Source organism: Myotis brandtii, unplaced genomic scaffold (genome assembly GCF_000412655.1).
Source record: "Myotis brandtii unplaced genomic scaffold, ASM41265v1 scaffold684, whole genome shotgun sequence".
NCBI classification, from domain to species: Eukaryota; Metazoa; Chordata; class Mammalia; order Chiroptera; family Vespertilionidae; genus Myotis; species Myotis brandtii.
In genome coordinates this window covers 209,207-229,611 of record NW_005370673.1, presented here as the reverse complement: position 1 = coordinate 229,611, position 20,405 = coordinate 209,207, and the positions used below count along the sequence as shown (strand labels likewise).

The following is a 20,405-nucleotide window of genomic DNA, read 5'->3' as shown; positions in this document are numbered from 1 at the left end:
AATTTGTATGTTCGTTTTGACTCTGTCATATGCTCAATCTTCAGTGGAAGTCATGAGAACCTATTATTTTTGCCTGCTCCCTCCTTTACGTTGGAAATATTCTTTTTTACCCAGAGGGACCTTAACTTTGATGTAAGGGATTGTTTCCGTTGCCAACTTTTTCTTCCTTGCCAAGTAAGAGAGTTGTTGTGAACTCTTCAGTGATGGCTTCCCCAGGATATTTGCAGATGTGGTTGGGAAAAGTCATTTCATCCCCGACCTTTGCATGTCAGGTGCTGGGGTGCCCGGGTGCCGCCTGGCCTGCACCCCGGCTCTCCTGCCCTCCGATCGCCATGGCGATCACGGGGCCGCAGGCCAGCCGGCAACCCCGGCCCCCGGGGGTCTGGGGTTGCTGCCTGGCCTGTTGCCTGGCCTTCCGATGGCGATCACCCGCTGGGGGGTGGGGAAAGTTGGCCTTTGCCCGCCCCCCAGCTCTTGCCTGCTGCCTGGGTTGTCGATCACCATTCTTCCGTCTTTCCCCTTTCGCCTCCCATCATTGCATGTATGAAAATTAACCGCCATCTTTGTTGGCGGTTACCGCCATCTTTCTTGGCAGTTAATTTGCATATCGCCCTGATTAGCCAATGAAAAGCGTAGTGGAGGTATGATTAATTACCCTTTTTGTCTTTTATTAGATTAGATATGCATACCTAATGAACACAGACAATAGGGTGGTCAAGGACCAGGGTGAGGCAGGAGCCAGGTGGAGGGGGACAATGCGGGGCAATAGGGTGGATATCTGTAATACTCTCAACAATAAGATTAAATGAATGAATGAATAATAAAAGCACCTCCCCACCCCCTCAATTTGGAGGGGATACAATAGCTACCTCAGGTGTAAAGGGGGAAGAAATATTATGAGATAAATGCTCATTATTAAATAGTGCATTCTGAACCACTCTGAACTGTGAGAAAATTACCTTTCCCACCCAGGCGGTGCACCCTGCAACAGTGCTCTGAGGAAGTGCTCCGATCATTTTCTGGTATTTTCATAATTTAAATATGTGTAAATTGCCATGGAAAAAACTGGAAATCAGTAAAGGCAGAAATCTTGATAAGACTTTTTTAAGTCTTGCAAATGAGGAAGAAAGGAACATTATTATTTACAAGTCCATACATCTAGACCAGTGGTTCTAAACCTGTGGGTCGCGACCCCTTTGGGGGTCAAAGGACCCTTTCACAGGGGTCGCCTAAGACCATCAGAAAACATATATAATTACATATTGTTTTTGTGATTAATCACTATGCTTTAATTATGTTCAATCTGTAACAATGAAAATACATCCTGCATATCAGATATTTACATTACGATTCATAACAGTAGCAAAATTACAGTTATGAAGTAGCAACGAAAATAATTTTATGGTTGGGGGGTCACCACAACATGAGGAACTGTATTAAAGGGTCGCGGCATTAGGAAGGTTGAGAACCACTGACCTAGAGAGTCAAAAGCCTCACACCTGACTGAGAAGGCACAGCAGACAGAGGGTCAGGCCCCACCCTTACCTCTGAGAGCAGTTCAGTTAGGCCATTGTCGGCAAACTGCGGCTCGCGAGCCACATGCAGCTCTTTGGCCCCTTGAGTGTGGCTCTTCCTAAGCCTTAGGAGTACCCTAATTAAGTTAATAACAATGTACCTACCTATATAGTTTACGTTTAAAAAATTTGGCTCTCAAAAGAAATTTCAATCGTTGTACTGTTGATATTTGGCTCTGTTGACTAATGAGTTTGCCAACCACTGAGTTAGGGCATCCTGTGCTCAGGACTCCTTCCTGTCACCTCTCCCTCCACTACTGCCTACTTGTCCCAACCTTCTCCCTTCCAACATCAGAGAAGCAAATCTTATATTTCTGCTGAGCACTGCTCTCACTGACTCTCTCAACACCCCTATGAACAGATGAAGAACTGAGCTAGTGAGGGGAGCTAAGTCACTGGTTCCAGAACTTTCTCTCTGAAATCTCCTTAAAGCCCTAATGCTCAGCACAACAGTTTGTGACTGGTTTTTCTGCTGAAAGCAAGGAACAGAAATCGAGTAAATTGGAGGGAAATGAGTCTCTCAACAGGTGCTTCCTACAATGTAGAGAAAATCTGCACAAGTGTGGTAAGAGGCTTTGGCACCTGTACATTTCTCCGTTGACCAACCTCTGAGAGCCACTTTGAACACCCTTCCCATCAGCTTCCTCCGTCCTCCTCTGCAGGACTCTGGAGATGCCCTGGTTTTAGGACATGGCATGGAGAAATTCAGGAGAGGAGGGAAAGGGAAAGGGAGGAGAGAGCAGGGAGTAGCTAGAAGGGAAATTGGGTTGGAAGGGAAGTTTTTTAAACTACTGAGGTCTAAAGTCAACAAAGTAAAAATTGGTATTGTGTTTAGTGGGACAGCAGTAATTGACCTATGTCCATCACTGATTTCTGCAATTAATCATTTAATGAGTCAACATTGAATGACTCCTTACTTACTATCTCCCAGGAAGTGGGATTTAAGGAAAAAGACTTGGGAAAATAGAGAAGTAACCTGGGTTTCTGGCATTCAGTCCCCCTTCAAATTATTCAACAATCCAGCCAGATAATTCTTCTTCTACCTTCTTACTGTAAACATTTTCAAACACAGGAAAGTGGAGGGAAAAGCACAGTGCACGTTGGGGGGAAGTGGAAATAACACCCTAAAATATGGCATTCTGGCATGTGGATCGTTTTGAGCTGAAAGCAATTAACAACACCCAAAAGACTCAGGAAAAGCTTGATACTCTCCCATAGCAGCCTAACAAATGTGAGATAGGGAGCCGGTATCTGCACGGCAGGGCAAACACCTGGTCACTGCTCTTCCTGTGAATTGTCTTCCTCCCGCTTTGAAGTTCCAGAACCCGACCCCTTTCTCCTCAGCTCAGGATGGCATATAAGCCTCAACTGCCTGACTGCCTTTGAGTCACTCATGTCTTTGTGGAGTTCTTGTACATATAAAATTAAATTTCTTTTCCCCTGTTAATCTGTCTTATGTCAATTTAATTATTAGGTCAAAGAACCTAGAAGGTTTAAGACGGAACAATTTTCCCTCCAACAACACCCCCACGTGCCAGGGGGTGCGCACACTGAGCACAGGCTCACACGCCCTCTTTCCCCTGGAACCGGCTGAGCAGCTCTCAGAGACGGGATGCTCTGGCATCAACAGTTTCAGCCTGTCATCGACAGGTCTTTCCTTCGCCTACACGACCACAATGCCATGATCAGGCCTAGGAAAATTAGAAATGACTGTCTAATATTCAAGTATCCAAAAAGAAAAGGTCTCTTACAACTTTTGCAATGCATTAAAAAATTATTTGCTGAATGAATGTGTAGTCCTTTTCTGCAATATTAGATTCCAAATAAATGCCTGAGCCACACACCAAATAATATAGTAACAATGTATTAACATGGCTGAGGTTCTAACACCTCTCCAATTCAAAACAGGTGCACAGAGACTTCTAATCTGCCTATTTATGATCTGTCAAGAGATCAGCTAACAAGAAACAAATCAAGTCAACTTTCTTTAAAAAATATATTTTATTGATTTTTTACAGAGAGGAAGGGAGAGGGATAGAGAGCTAGAAACATCGATTAGAGAGAAACATCGATCAGCCGCCTCCTGCGCACCTCCTACTGGGGATGTGCCCGCAACCAAGGTACATGCCCTTGACCGGAATCGAACCCAGGACCTTTCAGTCTGCAGGCCGACGCTCTATCCACTGAGCCAAACCAGTTAGGGCTCAAGTCAACTTTTAAAAAACTTTACATCACTAATCATCTGAGAGATGCAAATCAAAACAACAATGAGGTACCATCTCACACCTGTCAGAATGGCTATCATCAACAAATCAACAAACGACAAGTGCTGGAGAGGATGTGGAGAAAAAGGAACACTTGTGCACTGCTGGTGGGAATGCAGACTGGTGCAGCCACTATGGAAGACAGTATGGAGTTTCCTCAAAAAGCTGGAAATGGAACTCCCATTTGACCCTGTGATCCCACTTCTAGGAATATATCCCAAGAAACCAAAAACACCAATCAGAAAGGATATATGCACCCATATGTTCATAGCAGCACAATTCACCATAGCTAAGATCTGGAAACAGCCTAAGTGCCCATCAGTAGATGAATGGATTAGAAAACTGTGGTACATCTACACGATGGAATACTATGCTGCTGTAAAAAAGAAGGAACTCTTACAATTTGCAACGGCATGGATGGAGCTGGAGAGCATTATGCTAAGTGAAATAAGCCAGTCAATGAAGGAAAAATCGGGGTGGGGGGGGGGTAAGAGATCAACGAAGGACTTGTATGCATACTTATAAGCATAACCAATGGACACAAGACACTGGGGGGGTAGGTGAGGCCGGGGGAATGTCAAGGGGAAAAAAAAAAGGAGATATATGTAATACTCTTTGTAATACTTTAAGCAATAAAACAAAATTTAAAAAAATAAAAAATAAAAAACTTTACAAATGACAACTTATATATTCCAACCTTAAAATCAGAGAATAAATCAATAGTAATTTCTATCTTGCTATTTTTAACATTTTTAAAAAATGAAGGGAGAGGGAGAGAGAGAAACATCAATGATCAGCGGCCTCCTGCACACCCCCAAATGGGGATCCAGCCCACAACCCAGGCATGTGCCCTGACTGGGAATTGAACCTTGACCTCCTGGTTCATGGGTCAATGCTCAACCACTGAGCCACACTGGTGAGGCTATTTTTAAGTCTCTTTTTAAATTTCAATTCTTTAAATTTTCTTTTATATGTCAATATTTACTACATATTTTAAATCTTACTTTTCAGTGACCTTTCAATAGAATGTTAATTATTTCTCTGGTTAAAAAAAAATCTATTATCTTACCCATCCATAAGCAGTACTTCGCTCATGCTCCTGAGTGACGTCAGCTACATAGGCAAATATCACAGAGAATGTGACTGAGAAGACTCCAGACACAGAAATCATTCCAAAATACCACCTATAAAAAGATTATTTCAGTTACCCAGGAGAGAGGTAGTGTATGTACATTTTTATAACCACAGTCAAAGATATCATGTAGATTATAAACAAAGAAATAAATTTTATTTATATGCATGTATAAGATATAAAGGACAACTAACAAAATTATAATCACATGGAGAGAAAGAAGTAGAAACATACTAATTTTGTCACTGCTCAAAGGGTGTCAGTACATGCAGTTTAAATAAAGTTAGCCCGGCCGGTGTGGCTAAGTGGTTGAGCATCCACCCATGAACCAGGAAGTCATGGTTTGATTCCCGACAGGACACTTGCCCGGGTTCTGGGCTCAATCCCTAGTGTGGGGCGTGCAGGAGGCAGCTGATCAATGACTCTCATCATTTATGTTTCTATCGCTTTCTCCCTCTCCCTTCCTCTCTGAAATTAATAAAAAAATATTTTTAAAAAACTAAGTAAAGTTATAGTTTTAAAGGAAGCTAAAATAAGAGAAACAAAAACTTTCTAAATTTCCTAGCTTTATTTAAGAAAAAGACATATTTAGCAAATGACTTTATGAGAGCTACACAAAAGCAGAAAGGGTAACAAAAATATTAATGTAATTAAGACCAAACATTTTTATCACATGCATAGATGCTTAAAAAAAACTAGTTAAAATACTAGCAAACAGGACAAAACGTAGGGTTTATTCCAGATATAATAATGTTTCAATATTAGAAAATATATTAATATAATTCATTATGGTAACAGATCCCAGGAGAAAAATGAAATGATCTCCACTGATGCAAAAAAGGCATCTAATAAAATTTGGCATCCAATCTTGATTTAAAAAAAGAAAATCTCTGGATAAAATAGAAATTAGCATTTTTCAACCTAAAAGCTAGCATTAAAATGTGTTCTTTATGAGGAAGGTAAGTCTATAATGATCACTTTTATTTATCATTATTCACACAAGTAACAAAAGCAGCAACAAGAAAACTGGAAGAGGTAAAATCATTTAAAGATCTATAAAACATTTTTAAAGAATCTCGAGAACATAAAAAAGCTCTAATTCATTGGGAAAAGCAGGACATTCTTGGAAAGAAAGGCTTAATACCAAGTAGTTTTTTTAAATTCTTCATCTGGTAGGAAATAAAATGCTCCAGTATGGTTACAAATTTAGAACATGATGATAATCTATAATAATAAAAGGGTAATATGCTAATTATGCCGGACGTCCTTTCTGACGAAGCAGGGTCCGGAGGGAAGCTGGTGCCAGCAGCCAGGGAAAGGAAGGCCTACTTTTGCACAAATTTTTGTGTATAGGGCCTCTAGTGTTGACACAAAATCCCTATAAAATAATGAAATGACAATATTTTCACACAAGAAAAAAAGAAAAGAAAATCTATTAATTGAATTAAAAACAAAAAACAAAAATCTTCCATCATAAGGTATGTCCTTCACATTGCTTAGATCAGCAACAGGAATTCTGGCCAAATTACCATCCTTTGGACTCCAGGAAGACAATAATGTTACAAGCTCAGGTGCAAATTCCAACCCATCTTTGGTAACTATATAGACTTGTTTACATGCTAAATATTCTCTCCCTATTTATCACAAAAAAATGAGATCTAATTAAAATTCATATTATGGCCCTAGGGGGGGTAGCTCAGTTGGGTTGAGCATCGTCCCGATATGGCAAGGTTGTGGGCTAGATCCCCACTCAGGGCACATACAAAAAATCAACCAAGGAAGGAATGAATAAGTGGAACAACAAATCCATGTTTTCCTTTCTCTCTCAAAATCAATCAATAAAAAATTTTTAAAAATTCATATTATGATTTAGAACAGGCTATTGGTTTGACTGCATTATACACAAAAGTGACCCCTGACTATTGACATAAATTATGTTCAGATCAGTGTCCTAGACCAGTGGTCGGCAAACTGCGGCTCTTTGGCCCCTTGAATGTGGCTCTTCCACAAAATACCAAGTGTGGGCACGCATGTACAGTGCGATTGAAACTTCGTGGCCCATGTGCAGAAGTCGGTATTTTGTGGAAGAGCCACACTCAAGGGGCCAAAGAGCCGCATGTGGCTCGTGAGCCACAGTTTGCCGACCACTGCCCTAGACCAATGAGCTGACCAAAACAATTACATTCCCAAAGGAACTTGAGCCACAGAAGCGAGTGGGATCCCCAGGCCCCCTTCCCCACAAGACCCGAATCCTATAACTGACTCATGGCAACTATAGCTTTCACTTCTCTTTCTTTACCTTGGACTTAATTATGTAATCTCTTCATTTCCCCATTATAATACGGGCAAGATAGCAACTGCCCAAACTGGCTTTCAGTATTAGCAAAGAGAGCAAATAAAAACACAGATACAACTGCTTTGAAATTGTTAAGAAGGGCTCGCAGATTCATATGTGACCCAAGACAGTCAGGATGACGAAAGGCTGAGCACTCACCACGGGCTGATCACCATCAGGGGTATTGGGAAGCAGGTAAAGAAGACGGTGCCCAGGAGGAAGGGCTTCCTCCCCCACACATCGGACAGGGCACCTATGAGGGGGGCACTCAGAAAGGAGAGCAGGCCCTGGAGAAGAAAACAGAAGCAAAGTCAGAGTTACGATACAATCCCCCAGTTACAGTACTTGTAATTCTCATTTTCTAAATGCTGCAGTTCACTTTTTGGTCCCCAAACAGAATAACTTAAAGCATTAAATATAAAAGATCGTTTTTAAAAATTCTAACAAAATTTCTAAATATTGTTAGAAAAGGAAGAGAGGGGTAAGATCTTGTTTTCTGGGACAAGTTGAAAAGGTGATATGAAATATATTTACAGCCACAGTTGGCCTTAAGATGAATATTAATAAATTCATTTTAATAAATATGCACAGCATATGTATTATGTACAAAGCTGTGAATTAACTGGTGCCATAAAGACACCCAAACAAATACACACCTGCTACTCTCAAACCACTTGTAAGCTAATAGGGATAAACAGAACAAGTATGCATATACCAAATGTCCATAAGAAAAGTTAACGACCTATCTTCCTATTGAATTTAGCAAGAAGAGAATGCAACTTGACAACAGGCTAAAGAGTAGCAAGAAACAAGAACACCACACATTCACAAAGGAAGTAAAGAAACTCACACTTATTATTTGCCAGTCACTCTGTTAGCTGGCACTTTTATAATCACTTCCTTTTTGACTTCAGGGTCCTCTGAGGTGGCCACAGGCCTGACCCGCAGACCCTGCTGGTGGCACAGTGCTCACTTCACATTTCTTTGCACATTACAAACACATTTTCAATCTCTCTTTTGAGCTCCATGCTTACAGCCAAATAGGCTTCCCTATTAGGACATTTAAGATGCACACTCTCACTTTACAGCAGTCCCCCTTTATCCAAAGGGCATACATTCTAAGCCTGCTGGTGGATGCCTGAAACCACACATAATACCAAATACTGTATATGGTATGTTTTTTCCTATACGCATATATCCATGATAAAGTTTAATTTATAAATTAGACACAGTAAGAGACTGACAACAATAATAATAACATATACTATAATAAAACTTACGTGCCTGTGATCTCTTTATCAAAATATCTTATTGCACTGTATGTACTATGTGGATGCTCTGGACAAAGGGACGATTCACGTGCCAGGTGGGATTGTGCAGATTTCATCATGGTGTGCAATTTAAAACTTATGAATTGGCATATAAGCATAACCAATGGACACAGATAGTAGAGGGGCGAGGGCATGTGCTGGGTGGTGCGACTGGCCAGGGAGAGGTCACTGGGGGGCGGAGGGGAGGAGACTTATGTAATACTTTAAAAAATAAAGAATTTAAATTTAAAAAATCGTATGAATTGTTTACTTGTGAAGTTTTTCATCTAATATTTTCAGACTGCAATTGACCATGGGTAACTGAAACTGAGGAAAGAAACCCCGACAGATAAGGCAGGACACACCATACTTCTTGGCTAAGAAGCCCTCCACAGCTTTTTCCTTCATCCCTCCACTCCCCAAGACCATTGTTTAGACCACTGTCTCTAAATGACCTCTTATAGCCATCCCTGCAGCACTGCTACTGAATGAAAATAAAACCATCTTCTAACGGCCCCTGACCCTGGTCTCCCTCCCTCCAGTATGTTTTTCACATACCCCCAAGAGCAACGATGAGCTGCTTGCTGTCAGAGCCAGCAGGGGCAACGCTCAGCTCTGAGTCCATGTATTCTCAATTCTTCCCAACTACATCAGGGCTGGTCCTTCTCCAACCCTGCCCTCTGTACTAACTGTTGGGAACTTAGTCCAAGTTCCTCCTTTATCTCCTGCTCACAGACACAGGTCAATTCTCGGCGGCAGGGCAGATAGAGAAGCCATGAGAGGTTGTGGGTGTATAAGAATGAGTCTTTATTGCAGAAGCCAGTGGCCACACAGCCATCAGACAAGGACAATTCATTACCAGCAGGCAGCCGCACACCGGCTGGTGAATAGACATCCTTCTGACATAGTAGTGTTAATCTCTGTACCCACAGTTAGTCTCTGAGCAGCCGCACACTGCCCACTAGACTCACCGCCTCACATCGTAGCTGGCTCAGCAGCTTCTCATGTCTCCCCTGCCCAGCACACTGGCTGGTTAACATGGCAGCTATAGCTGAGCTCTTGTGAGCTCTTAGCCTCTCCTGCACACATAGGAGCTACATCCTATCTCCTAAGCCTCCACTTCTCTGAGCTCTCTAGTCTCTGCTCTGCCCAGCTGCTCTCTCTAGCAGACTTCTTCACACACTCCTGGTCAGTAGCCTATTACTCCAGGGACAAAGAAGGCTGGTTGCCAACAGTGACATCAATCATTTGGCTGCAGAAGGAAACAGTATACCGTGTGTCCTTGCATCCGCTCCTGGTATCTTGGCCTAACTACGGTTTCCAGGCTCAGAGTCCTTGGACACCCCGATGAGGCTCATGCTCAGAGCAGCCTTGGCCATTCTGGTGCATTGGTAACAAGGCTTCTGTGCTCCAATTGGATTTGACGATCTGGGAACCTGGCATGGTTTCCACACTTGATATAGTCTCCATTGTGCAGAGTTTAACTCTTCAGCATGCATTTATGGTTGAAATAATGTGTCTGAACTCTGCTTTTAAATACTAAAGATAAAAAAAGTGGTGGTGGTAGGGGGGAACTAGGGTAGATGAGACAAGAGTGGGAAAATGTTGATATGTAATGAACTGGATGATGAGTACATGAGTTTTCATGGTATTATTTTCGATTTATGTGTATTTGATTTTTTTTTATTGCTAAAAGTATTACAAAGGGTATTACATATGTGTCCTTTTTTTCCCCGCCCTTGACAATCCCCTGGCCTCCCCTACCCCCCAGTGTTTTATGTCCATTGGTTATGCTTATATGCATGCATACAAGTCCTTCGGTTGATCTCTTACTCCCCTCCCTTCTGCCCCCCAACCCTCTCTGGCCTTCCCACTGCAGTTTGACAATCAGTTTGAGGCAGCTCTGCCTCTGTATCTATTATTGTTCAAAAGTTTGTAATGGTCTTTATTATCCATGAATGAGTGAGATCATGTGGTATTTTTCCTTCATTGACTGGCTTATTTCACTTAGCATAATGCTCTCCAGCTCCATCCATGCCGTTGCAAATTGTAAGAGTTCCTTCTTTTTTACAGCAGCATAGTATTCCATCGTGTAGATGTACCACAGTTTTCTAATCCATTCATCTACTGATGGGCACTTAGGCTGTTTCCAGATCTTAGCTATGGTGAATTGTGCTGCTATGAACATATGGGTGCACATATCCTTTCTGATTGGTGTTTCTGGTTTCTTGGGATATATTCCTAGAAGTGGGATCACAGGGTCAAATGGGAGTTCCATTTCCAGTTTTTTGAGGAAACTCCATACTGTCTTCCATAGTGGCTGCACCAGTCTGCATTCCCACCAGCAGTGCACAAGTGTTCCTTTTTCTCCACATCCTCTCCAGCACTTGTCGTTTGTTGATTTGTTGATGATAGCCATTCTGACAGGTGTGAGATGGTACCTCATTGTTGTTTTGATTTGCATCTCTCGGATGATTAGTGACTTTGAGCATGTTTTCATATGTCTCTTGGCTTTCTGAATGTCCTCTTTTGAAAGGTGTCTATTTAGATCCTTTGCCCATTTTTTGATTGGATTGTTTATCTTCTTTTTGTTAAGTTGTATGAGTTCCCTATAAATTTTGGAGATTAGGCCCTTATCAGATATGACGTTGGCAAATATGTTTTCCCACGCAGTGGGTTTTCTTGTTGTTTTGTTGATGGTTTCTTTTGCTGTGCAGAAGCTTTTTATTTTGATGTAGTCCCATTTGTTCATTTTCTCTTTAGTTTCAACTGCCCTAGGAGCTGTATCAGTGAAGAAATTGCTTTGGCATATGTCTGAGATTTTGTTGCCTTTGGATTCTTCTAGAATTTTTATGGTTTCCTGTCGTACATTTAAGTCCTTTATCCATTTTGAGTTTATTCTTGTGTATGGTGTAAGTTGGTGGTCTAGTTTCATTTTCTTGCATATATCTGTCCAATTTTCCCAACACCATTTATTGAAGAGACTATCTTGGCTCCATTGTATGTTCTTGCCTCCTTTGTCAAATATTAATTGAGCATATTGGTTCGGGCTAATTTCTGGACTCTCTATTCTATTCCACTGATCTATATGTCTGTTCTTGTGCCAGTACCAGGCAGTTTTGAGAACAGTGGCTTTGTAATACAGCTTGATATCTGGCATTGAGATCCCACCTACTTTGTTCTTTCTCAGGATCGCTGCAGCTATTCGGGGTCTTTTTTTATTCCAGATGAATTTTTGGAGAGTTCGTTCTAGATCTTTGAAGTAGGCCATTGGTATTTTAATGGGAAGTGCGTTGAATTTATAGATTGCTTTGGGTAGTATGGACATTTTAATGATGTTGATTCTACCAATCCAAGAACATGGTATGTTCTTCCATCTCTTTATGTCTTCCTCTATCTCTTTTTTTAACGTCCTGTAGTTTTCTGAGTAGAGGTCTTTTACCTCTTTAGTTAAGTTTATTCCTAGGTATCTTAATTTTTTTGGTGCGATGGTAAATGGGATTGTTTTTATAATCTCTCTTTCTGAAAGTTCACTATTGGTGTATAGAAATGCCTCAGATTTCTTGGGGTTAATTTTGTATCCTGCTACATTGCCAAATTCATGTATTAAGTCTAGTAGTTTTTTGATGGAGTCTCTAGGGTTTTGTATGTATAATATCATGTCGTCTGCAAATAAGGACAGTTTTACTTCCTCTTTTCCAATTTGGATGCCTTTTATTTCTTCTTCTTGTCTAATTGCAATGGCTAATACTTCCAGGACTATGTTGAAGAGGAGTGGTGAGAGTGGGCATCCCTGTCTTGTTCCTGTTCTTAGGGGAAATGGTGTTAGTTTTTGTCCATTGAGTATGATGTTGGCTGTGGGCCTGTCATATATGGCTTTTATTATGTTGAGGTATGATCCTTCTATTCCCACCTTGCTGAGAGTTTTTATCAAAAATGGGTGTTGGATTTTGTCGAATGCTTTTTCTGCATCAATTGATATGACCATGTGGTTTTTTTCTTTCAATTTGTTTATGTGATGTATTACGTTTATTGATTTACGGATGTTGTACCATCCTTGCATTCCTGGGATAAATCCTACTTGGTCATGGTGTATGATCTTTCTGATGTACTGTTGGATCCGATTTGCTAAGATTTTGTTGAGGATTTTGGCATCTATGTTCATGAGGGATATTGGCCTGTAATTCTCTTTCATTGTGTTGTCTTTACCTGGTTTTGGTATTAGGGTGATGCTGGCTTCATAGAATGAGCTTGGAAGTGTTCCTTCCTCCTGAATTTTTTGTAGTAGTCTGAGGAGGATAGGTTTTAGTTCTTCCTTGAAAGTTTGGTAAAACTCCCCTGAGAAGCCATCTGGTCCTGGGCTTTTGTTTGCTGGGAGCTTTTTGATGACTGCTTCAATTTCTTCCATAGTTATTGGCCTATTGAGATTTTTAGATTCTTCCTGATTGAGTTTTGGAATGTTGTATTTTCCTAGGAATTTGTCCATTTCCTCCAGGTTGTCTAGTTTGTTGGAGTAGAGCTGTCCATAGTATTGTTTAACAATCATTTGTATTTCTGTGGGGTCTGTTGTTATTTCGCCTCTATCGTTTCTGATTTGGTTTATTTGGGTCCTCTCTCTTTGCTTCTTGGTGAGCCTGGCTAGAGGTTTGTCGATCTTGTTTATCCTTTCAAAGAACCAGCTCTTGGTTTCATTGATTTTCTGTATTGTTTTTTTGGTCTCTATGTCATTTATTTCTGCTCTAATCTTTATTATCTCCTTCCTTCTGCTCACTCTGGGGTTTTCTTGTTGCTCTCTTTCTAATTCTTTGAGTTGTAGAGTTAGATGATTTACTACCATTTTTTCTTGTTTTTTGAGGTAGGCCTGTAGAGCTATAAACTTCCCTCTCAGGACTGCTTTCATTGTGTCCCATAGGTTTTGGATTGTTGTGTTTTCATTGTCATTAGTGTCCAGGATGTTTTTAATTTCTTCTTTGATGTCATTGGTAACCCAATCAATATTTAATAACATGCTATTCAGCTTCCAAGTGTTTGAGTATTTTGGGTTGTTTTTATTGTAGTTTATTTCTAACATTATGCCATCGTGGTCTGAGAAGAAGCTTTTTATGATTTCAATCTTCTTGAATTTGTGGAGACTTTGCTTGTGACCCAATATGTGGTCTATTTTTGAATATGTCCCATGAGCACCTGAGAGGAATGTATATTCCATGGCTTTGGGGTGAAGTGTTCTGAAGATGTCAATTAAGTCCATCTGATCTAGTGAGTCATTTAGGATTGCTGTTTCTTTGCTGATTGTTTGTCTAGCGGGCTTATCCAGTGGTGTCAGTGGTGTATTAAAGTCCCCTACTATGATTGTATTGTTGTCGATCTCTCCTTTGATATCTTCCAGGAGTTTTTTTATGAATTTGGGTGCTCCTGCATTGGGTGCATATATGTTTACCAGGGTTATATCTTCTTGTTGTATTGATCCCTTTAGTATTATGAAGTGGCCTTCCTTATCTCTGGTTATGGCCTTCACTTTGAGATGTATTTTGTCCGATATAAGTATTGCTACCCCAGCTTTCTTTTCCTTTCCATTTGCGTGAAAGATATTTTTCCATCCCTTCACTTTCAGTCTGTGTGAGTCCCTTCTAATGAGGTGGGTCTCTTGTAGACAGCAGATGTATGGGTCATGTTTTTTTATCCATTCAGCCACTCGATGTCTTTTGGTTGGAGCATTTAGTCCGTTTACATTTAAAGTTATTATTGAAAGGTACTTGTTTGTAGCCATTTCTTTTTTTGTGTGTGTCTGTTTTCTTTCTGAGCTTGTTATTTCTTCTTTTTACACCAGTCCCTTTAGCATTTCTTGCATGGCTGGCTTGGTGGTGATAAACTCCCTTAGCCTTTTTTTGTCTGTGAAGCTTCTTATTTCCCCTTCAATTTTGAATGATAGCCTTGCTGGATAGAGTATTCTTGGATTCAGTCCTTTGCTTTGCATCACTTTGTAGATTTCTGTCCATTCTTTTCTGGCCTGATGTGTTTCTGTTGAGAAATCATTTGATAATCTAATGGGAGATCCCTTGTATGTAACTTTCCGTCTCTCTCTTGCAGCCTGTAAGATTCTCTCTTTGTCCTGAACATTTGCCATGGTAATTATGATGTGTCTTGGTGTGGGTCTTTTCGGATTCACCTTGTTTGGGACTCTCTGGGCTTGTGTGACTTTTTTCTTCCCCACCTCAGGGAAGTTTTCTGATATTATTTCTTCGAATAGGTTTTCTAATCCATGTTCATCTTTCTGTTGTTCTGGCACCCCTATTATTCGTATGTTGTTTCGTTTCATGTTGTCCCAAAGCTCCCTTAGGCTCTCCTCCTGTCTTTTAATTTTTTTCTCCAATTGCAGTACAGTTTGAGTGTGTTTTGCTTCCTTGTCTTCTAATTCACTAATTCGGTCCTCCGCTTCTCCCAGTCTACTGTTGATACTTTCAATGGTGTTTTTTATTGCAGCTATGTCGCTCTTCATTTCTTCTTGGGACTTACTTAAGTTGTTGATTTTTTCATCTGTTTCTTCTTGCATAAGTTGTTGATTTTTTCCTCCATCCAGTTTATTCACTCTAGGACCCTTATTGTGAATTCTTTTTCTGTCATGTTGCAAGCCTCTGTATCACTTAGCTGCTTTTCTTGCAAGGCCTCCTTTCTTTCTGTTGGGGGTTTCTTTGTCTACCCATATTTGATCTCACCAATATATATAGATGTTGAGTCGTTCAGTGGCTGCTCCCCGGGTGGCAGTGGCTCCTCGTAGCTGTGGTTGCTTCTTGGGCAGTTGTGGTAGCAGCTGCTCCTCCGTTGGTAGCAGATCCTCCGGTGGGTGCTGTTCACAGCTGTGGTGGCGCTTCTGGCTGGTGGAGGGAGGCTTCACACACAGTAACTGTTCCCCAGACAGAGTGTGTGGTGATCAGGAGGCCGCTGTTGCTTGGAGCTTTCCGTGGGGGGAAGCAGGGCTCGTCTGAGTTCATGTAGTCACGCTGCTCGAGAGCTGTTGCCGTTGCCTCCGGGTTAGTAGCCGATCTCTGGATATCGGTAACAGCTACTCAAGATGGCGCGGTCTCACAGCTGAGCCGGCGCCCTGGGGGAGGTTTCAGCCTCAATCTCTAACCGTCCCCATTTTCTAGGAGTTCTCTGTCTTTCCTGGCTGCAGACTGTCTCTCAGCTGAATCTCCTCTGCTTATTGGGGCTGTATGTTACCCGTTTCAGCTGCTCGCCCTTATCTGCTCTGGGACAAAGCACCGGCACGTCCGTCTAAACCTCCGCCATTTTTTCTTTTGTATTTGATTTTTTATAGTATGTTTTAAAAATTTCTCAGCATAGCATGTAAATAAAACCATCCAAAAATCTGGCATCTAACACACATCCTGTGCTGTGCTATATGCAGTACTTTTTAGTTTTCAGAATATACTGTGTCCTTTTGTGCCAGTGTACCTTTGCACACACTGCCCTGCTGTGCCTGCATGCAATTCCCACATGTGGACCAGGTAAACTAGTCATTCTTCACCTCCTCCTCGATTCTCTGAGCTATTCAAGCAGAATTAACCGGTAATATCTGCTCTATTGTAATCATAACCCTCTATTAAAATTGCTCTTATTTGTCTATCTTCTCTATTGGCTTAGAAATTGAAATTAAGGTCAGAGGAATGGTTTCTTTTCATTTCAACTTTATAGCCTTGGGGGCCTATCACAGGGCCTGGTAAAGAATGGCTTTCAAAGGGGTTTGCAGAAATCAATAGAACCTTTTTTTTTTTTAATATTTATTGATTTTTTGCAGAGAGGAAGGGAGAGGGATAGAGAGTTAGAAACATAGGCACTAAAAATATCCTCTGGGAGGAACTACTTCTTAAAAACGGTTTTTATTGATTTTCAGAAAGAGAGGAAGGGAGACCGGAAGAAGGATAGAAACATCAGTGATGAGAGAGAATCATCGATTGGCTGCCTTCTGCTCACTTTCTACTGGGGATCGAATTCACAACCTGGGCATGTACCCTGATTAGGAATTGAGCCGTGACCTCCTGGTTCATGGGTTGATGCTCAACCACTGAGCCACACCAGTGGGGCTGATAGGACCTACTTTTATATATAGTAAGATACTAAAATACAATCTAATAATATACTTGCCTCTTTGGAAAACTTGTATTTTCTAAAAATCAAAGATTTTCTTCTGTCTCAGTTATTTTTTCACTGTCCGCTCTGGCCCTAGATCCTATCCACACACATTATTAAAGCAGTAGATTGAGAAGGGCATTTGTTCTTGGATTGATTGGGCATCCAATCAGTCCTAAGGATGCTAAGCACATTCTGCAAATGAGAACAAAAATTAAAACTTATGAAGTAGGTTGTTTTAGCAATTTTATTCACAGATAATAAAAAGAATAGTCTTTATTCAAGTTACTGTCCAAATTAAGAGAGCAATTTACTATGTGTGTGCGTGTTTGTGTGTGTATATGAAAAGCATTTTTGTAGTTACTAATCCCAAAGAGTAGCTATGAGGGTGCTTTAAAGGCATCTTTAAACATCAACCAACAATTTCTGTGTGTGCTTATGCTACGCTGCTTAATTTAATTCATGTCAATAGCAGCTGCTAGGACTACAGAAACGCTTGCCTGTTAGATGCCCCTGGAAGGGCATCATGGCAGAGCGAGGTGGCCATCTTCTTGATCAGACTTGATGGTCAGACCTGGATTGGAAGAAGCACATGTGCATGTGAAACCATGTGGCCAAGAGCTGAGCGGGCTCACTGGGTCTTGGAACCTCACTTCCCAAGCCCCTGCTGTGGTCCACAGTGAGACAAGATGAAGACTGCCTACTCTGGTGCCCCTCTTACATTGGTCACTCCAGGCATAAATCAGCCCTGGGCATCTGGCCACAGTTTTAGTGAGTTTGGGACACCAATGAAGATCTCTAATTTTATGATAAATAAAAAACATCCCTTAGAAAGAAGTTTCCAGAAGTTTCAATGTAGACATTGGGCAATCAGACCAGCTGGTCTTAATGAAGAAACTGATTACAACCACTCCACCTGCTGCTGTTAACCAGTGGTCAAAACCACAGCATCTCAATTTGATGTCCTAGTTCTCACAAAGTACAGCCAAAACTTCTGTGATGGTTAGTTTATGTGTTAGCTTGACTAGGCTCCACTACCCCGTTATTTAATCAAACATGAGTGTGGGTGTTGCTGTGAAGGTTTTTTCTTCTTTTAAACAATTATGAATTTACTAGAGGCCTGGTGCATAAAAATTTGTGCACTCGGGGGGGGGGGGCCTCAGCCCGGCCTGTGCCCTCTTGCAGTCTGGGACCCCTCGAGGGATGTCCACCTGCTGGCTTAGGCCCACTCTCCAGGGGATCGGGCCTAAGCTGGCAATCAGACATCCCTCTGGCAGCCTGGGAGCCCTAGGGGGGTGTACACTTGCCAGTGGGGACCAGGCCTAAGCTGCAGTTGGACATCCTTAGCGCTGCTGAGGAGGCGGGAGAGGCTCCCACCACCACCGCTGTGCTGGCAGCCATCAGCCTGGCTTATGGCTGAGCACAGCTCCCCCTGGGGGAGTGCACTGACCACCGGGGGCAGCTCCTGCATTGAGCGTCTGCCCCCTGGTGGTCAGTGTGTGTCATAGTGACCAGTCATTGCCAGTCGTTCTGCTGTTAGGGTCAATTTGCATATTACCCTTTTACTATATAGGATTAGGCCATCTGGAAAACCAGATGGGCTGAGCCCCATAATGGCACCAACCCTGGGAAGGTTTATTTGTGGATGTGGTTAACATCTGCAACAGCTGGCTTTAAGACGCATCACCCTCAATAATATGGGCGCCTTATCCAATCAGCCGATGAAGGCCTCACCGGAGAAACCTGAGGCTCCCAGGAGAGGAGAGTGTTCAGCTTCAGGGCTGAGCACAGTCCAGCTGCTCACAGGCCTCCCTCCGCGTTTCACACTCACCAGCCCCACACCCGTGTGAGCCAATTCCTTAAAACAAGTCCACACACACACACCATACCACAAACACACACCACAAACACCCACACAGACACCACACACACACACTACACACACCCACAGACACACAGACACCACACACACACATATCACACACCACACACACACCACACACCCACATATCACACTACACACATATCACACCACACCCACACAGACACACACACACCACACACACCCACACAGACACACACACCACACACACCACACACACCACATCCCCACACACACACACCACACACACACAAACACCACACCCCACACACACACGCCCCCTACTGGGGATTGAACCGACAACCCAGGCACATGCCCTTGACTGGGATCGAACCTGGGACCCTTCAGTCTGCAGGCCGACGCTCTATCCACTGAGCCAAACCAGCCAGGGTCAGAGCAGAGATTTAAAGCTAAAGTAATGTCAACATAAGAAACATTTAAACCTCTGAATAATTTTTGTGAATTTATTTTAGCAAAAGTGTCAACAGCTGCCAGGAAGCAAAATTTCAACAGACTAAGAAAATCTCCAGAGAATGGTAGTTTTGCAACTTATTTTATGCATTACAATCAAGAGAGAAGAAGTGGGCTACATGAAATCCATTAATGACAAATTAGGGAGATGGGGGAAAATATAGTGGGGAAACTTGTGGGATTGGATAAAAAGTAAAATGGTAGACACATAGCTCTTTTATACAGGACAGTTAACCGTCAACAATTAATTAAATAACAATGAGGGCATTTGTGGTCTCTGTTCTAGTGTGGTATCTGTGTTTTGATGGGTTTGGAAAAAGGGAATTACTTGGACATTCCAAAGTATGTTATCCTATATAATAATCCTATATAATAAAGAAGTAATATGCAAATTGACCCTCACACCCTCGCACCACAAGATGGCCGCCCCACGTCGTCACAAGATGGCCGGCAGGGGAGGGCAGTTAGGGGGGGACCAGGCCGGCAGGGGAGGGCAGTTGGGGGCAATCGGGCTGGCAGGAGAGGGGCTAGGGGGCGATCAGGCAGGCAGGCGATTGGTTAGGAGCCAGCAGTCCCGGATTGTGAGAGGGCTGTCCGACTGCCAGTTTAGGCCCGATCACTGTGGGATCAGGCCTAAACCAGCAGTTGGACATCCCCCACAGGGTCCCATTTTGGAGTGGAAGCAGGCTGGGCTGAGGGTCTTTTACCCTCCCCCTAGCTGGCCCGACCTCTAGTTGTAGATATAAAAAGACTAGAGGCCCGGTGCCCGTATTCGTGCATACGTGGAGTCCCTCGGCCTGGCCTGCGGGAATTGGGCCGAAACCGGCAGTCCGACATCCCTCAAGGGTTCCTGGATTGTGAGAGGGTGGTTCTCGGGTGATGCACCCCGGAATTGGGCTCCCTCTTCTCTGATTCCGTCACCCAAGAACCACAGCTGCCAAGTCACCACAGCTCGGCAGGTTCTGCATTGAGCATCTGCACTCTGGTGGTCATTGCGCATCATAGCTACCAGTTGGACGGTTGAATGGTCACTTAGGCTTTTATATATATAGACTAGAGGCCCAGTGCATAAATTCGTGCACGGGTGGGGTCCAGCAGGCTCACCCTGACATGGTCGGACCAGCTGGGGGGAGGGGCCATGGACGGTTGGCTGGCTGGCCCTGCCCCATGGTCAAACTCCTGGTCGAGGGGACAATTTGCATATTAGCCTTTTACTGTATAAGAGGATAATACGCGTAATTAAGATAAAGACTGACCTTTGTCAGGGAAGATTCTAGCCTAAGACAACTACCTGCCATAAACAGCTTTTG

The 20,405-nt window shown here is 42.5% G+C and overlaps 1 protein-coding gene across 3 annotated transcripts in view; it reads right to left on the bottom strand.

Moving 5' to 3' along the window:
* HIATL1 (hippocampus abundant transcript-like 1) overlaps positions 1-20,405 on the bottom strand; it is a 95,537-nt gene that overhangs the window by 40,131 nt on the left and 35,001 nt on the right. For all 3 annotated transcript variants that reach the window (XM_014529516.1, XM_005881653.2, XM_014529517.1), the window contains exons 4-5: positions 7,465-7,592; positions 4,908-5,022 (exon numbers count right to left, since the gene is read on the bottom strand). In XM_014529516.1, coding sequence (XP_014385002.1) covers positions 4,908-5,022; positions 7,465-7,592 — 243 coding nt within the window. The remainder of the gene's footprint in view (positions 1-4,907; positions 5,023-7,464; positions 7,593-20,405) is intronic.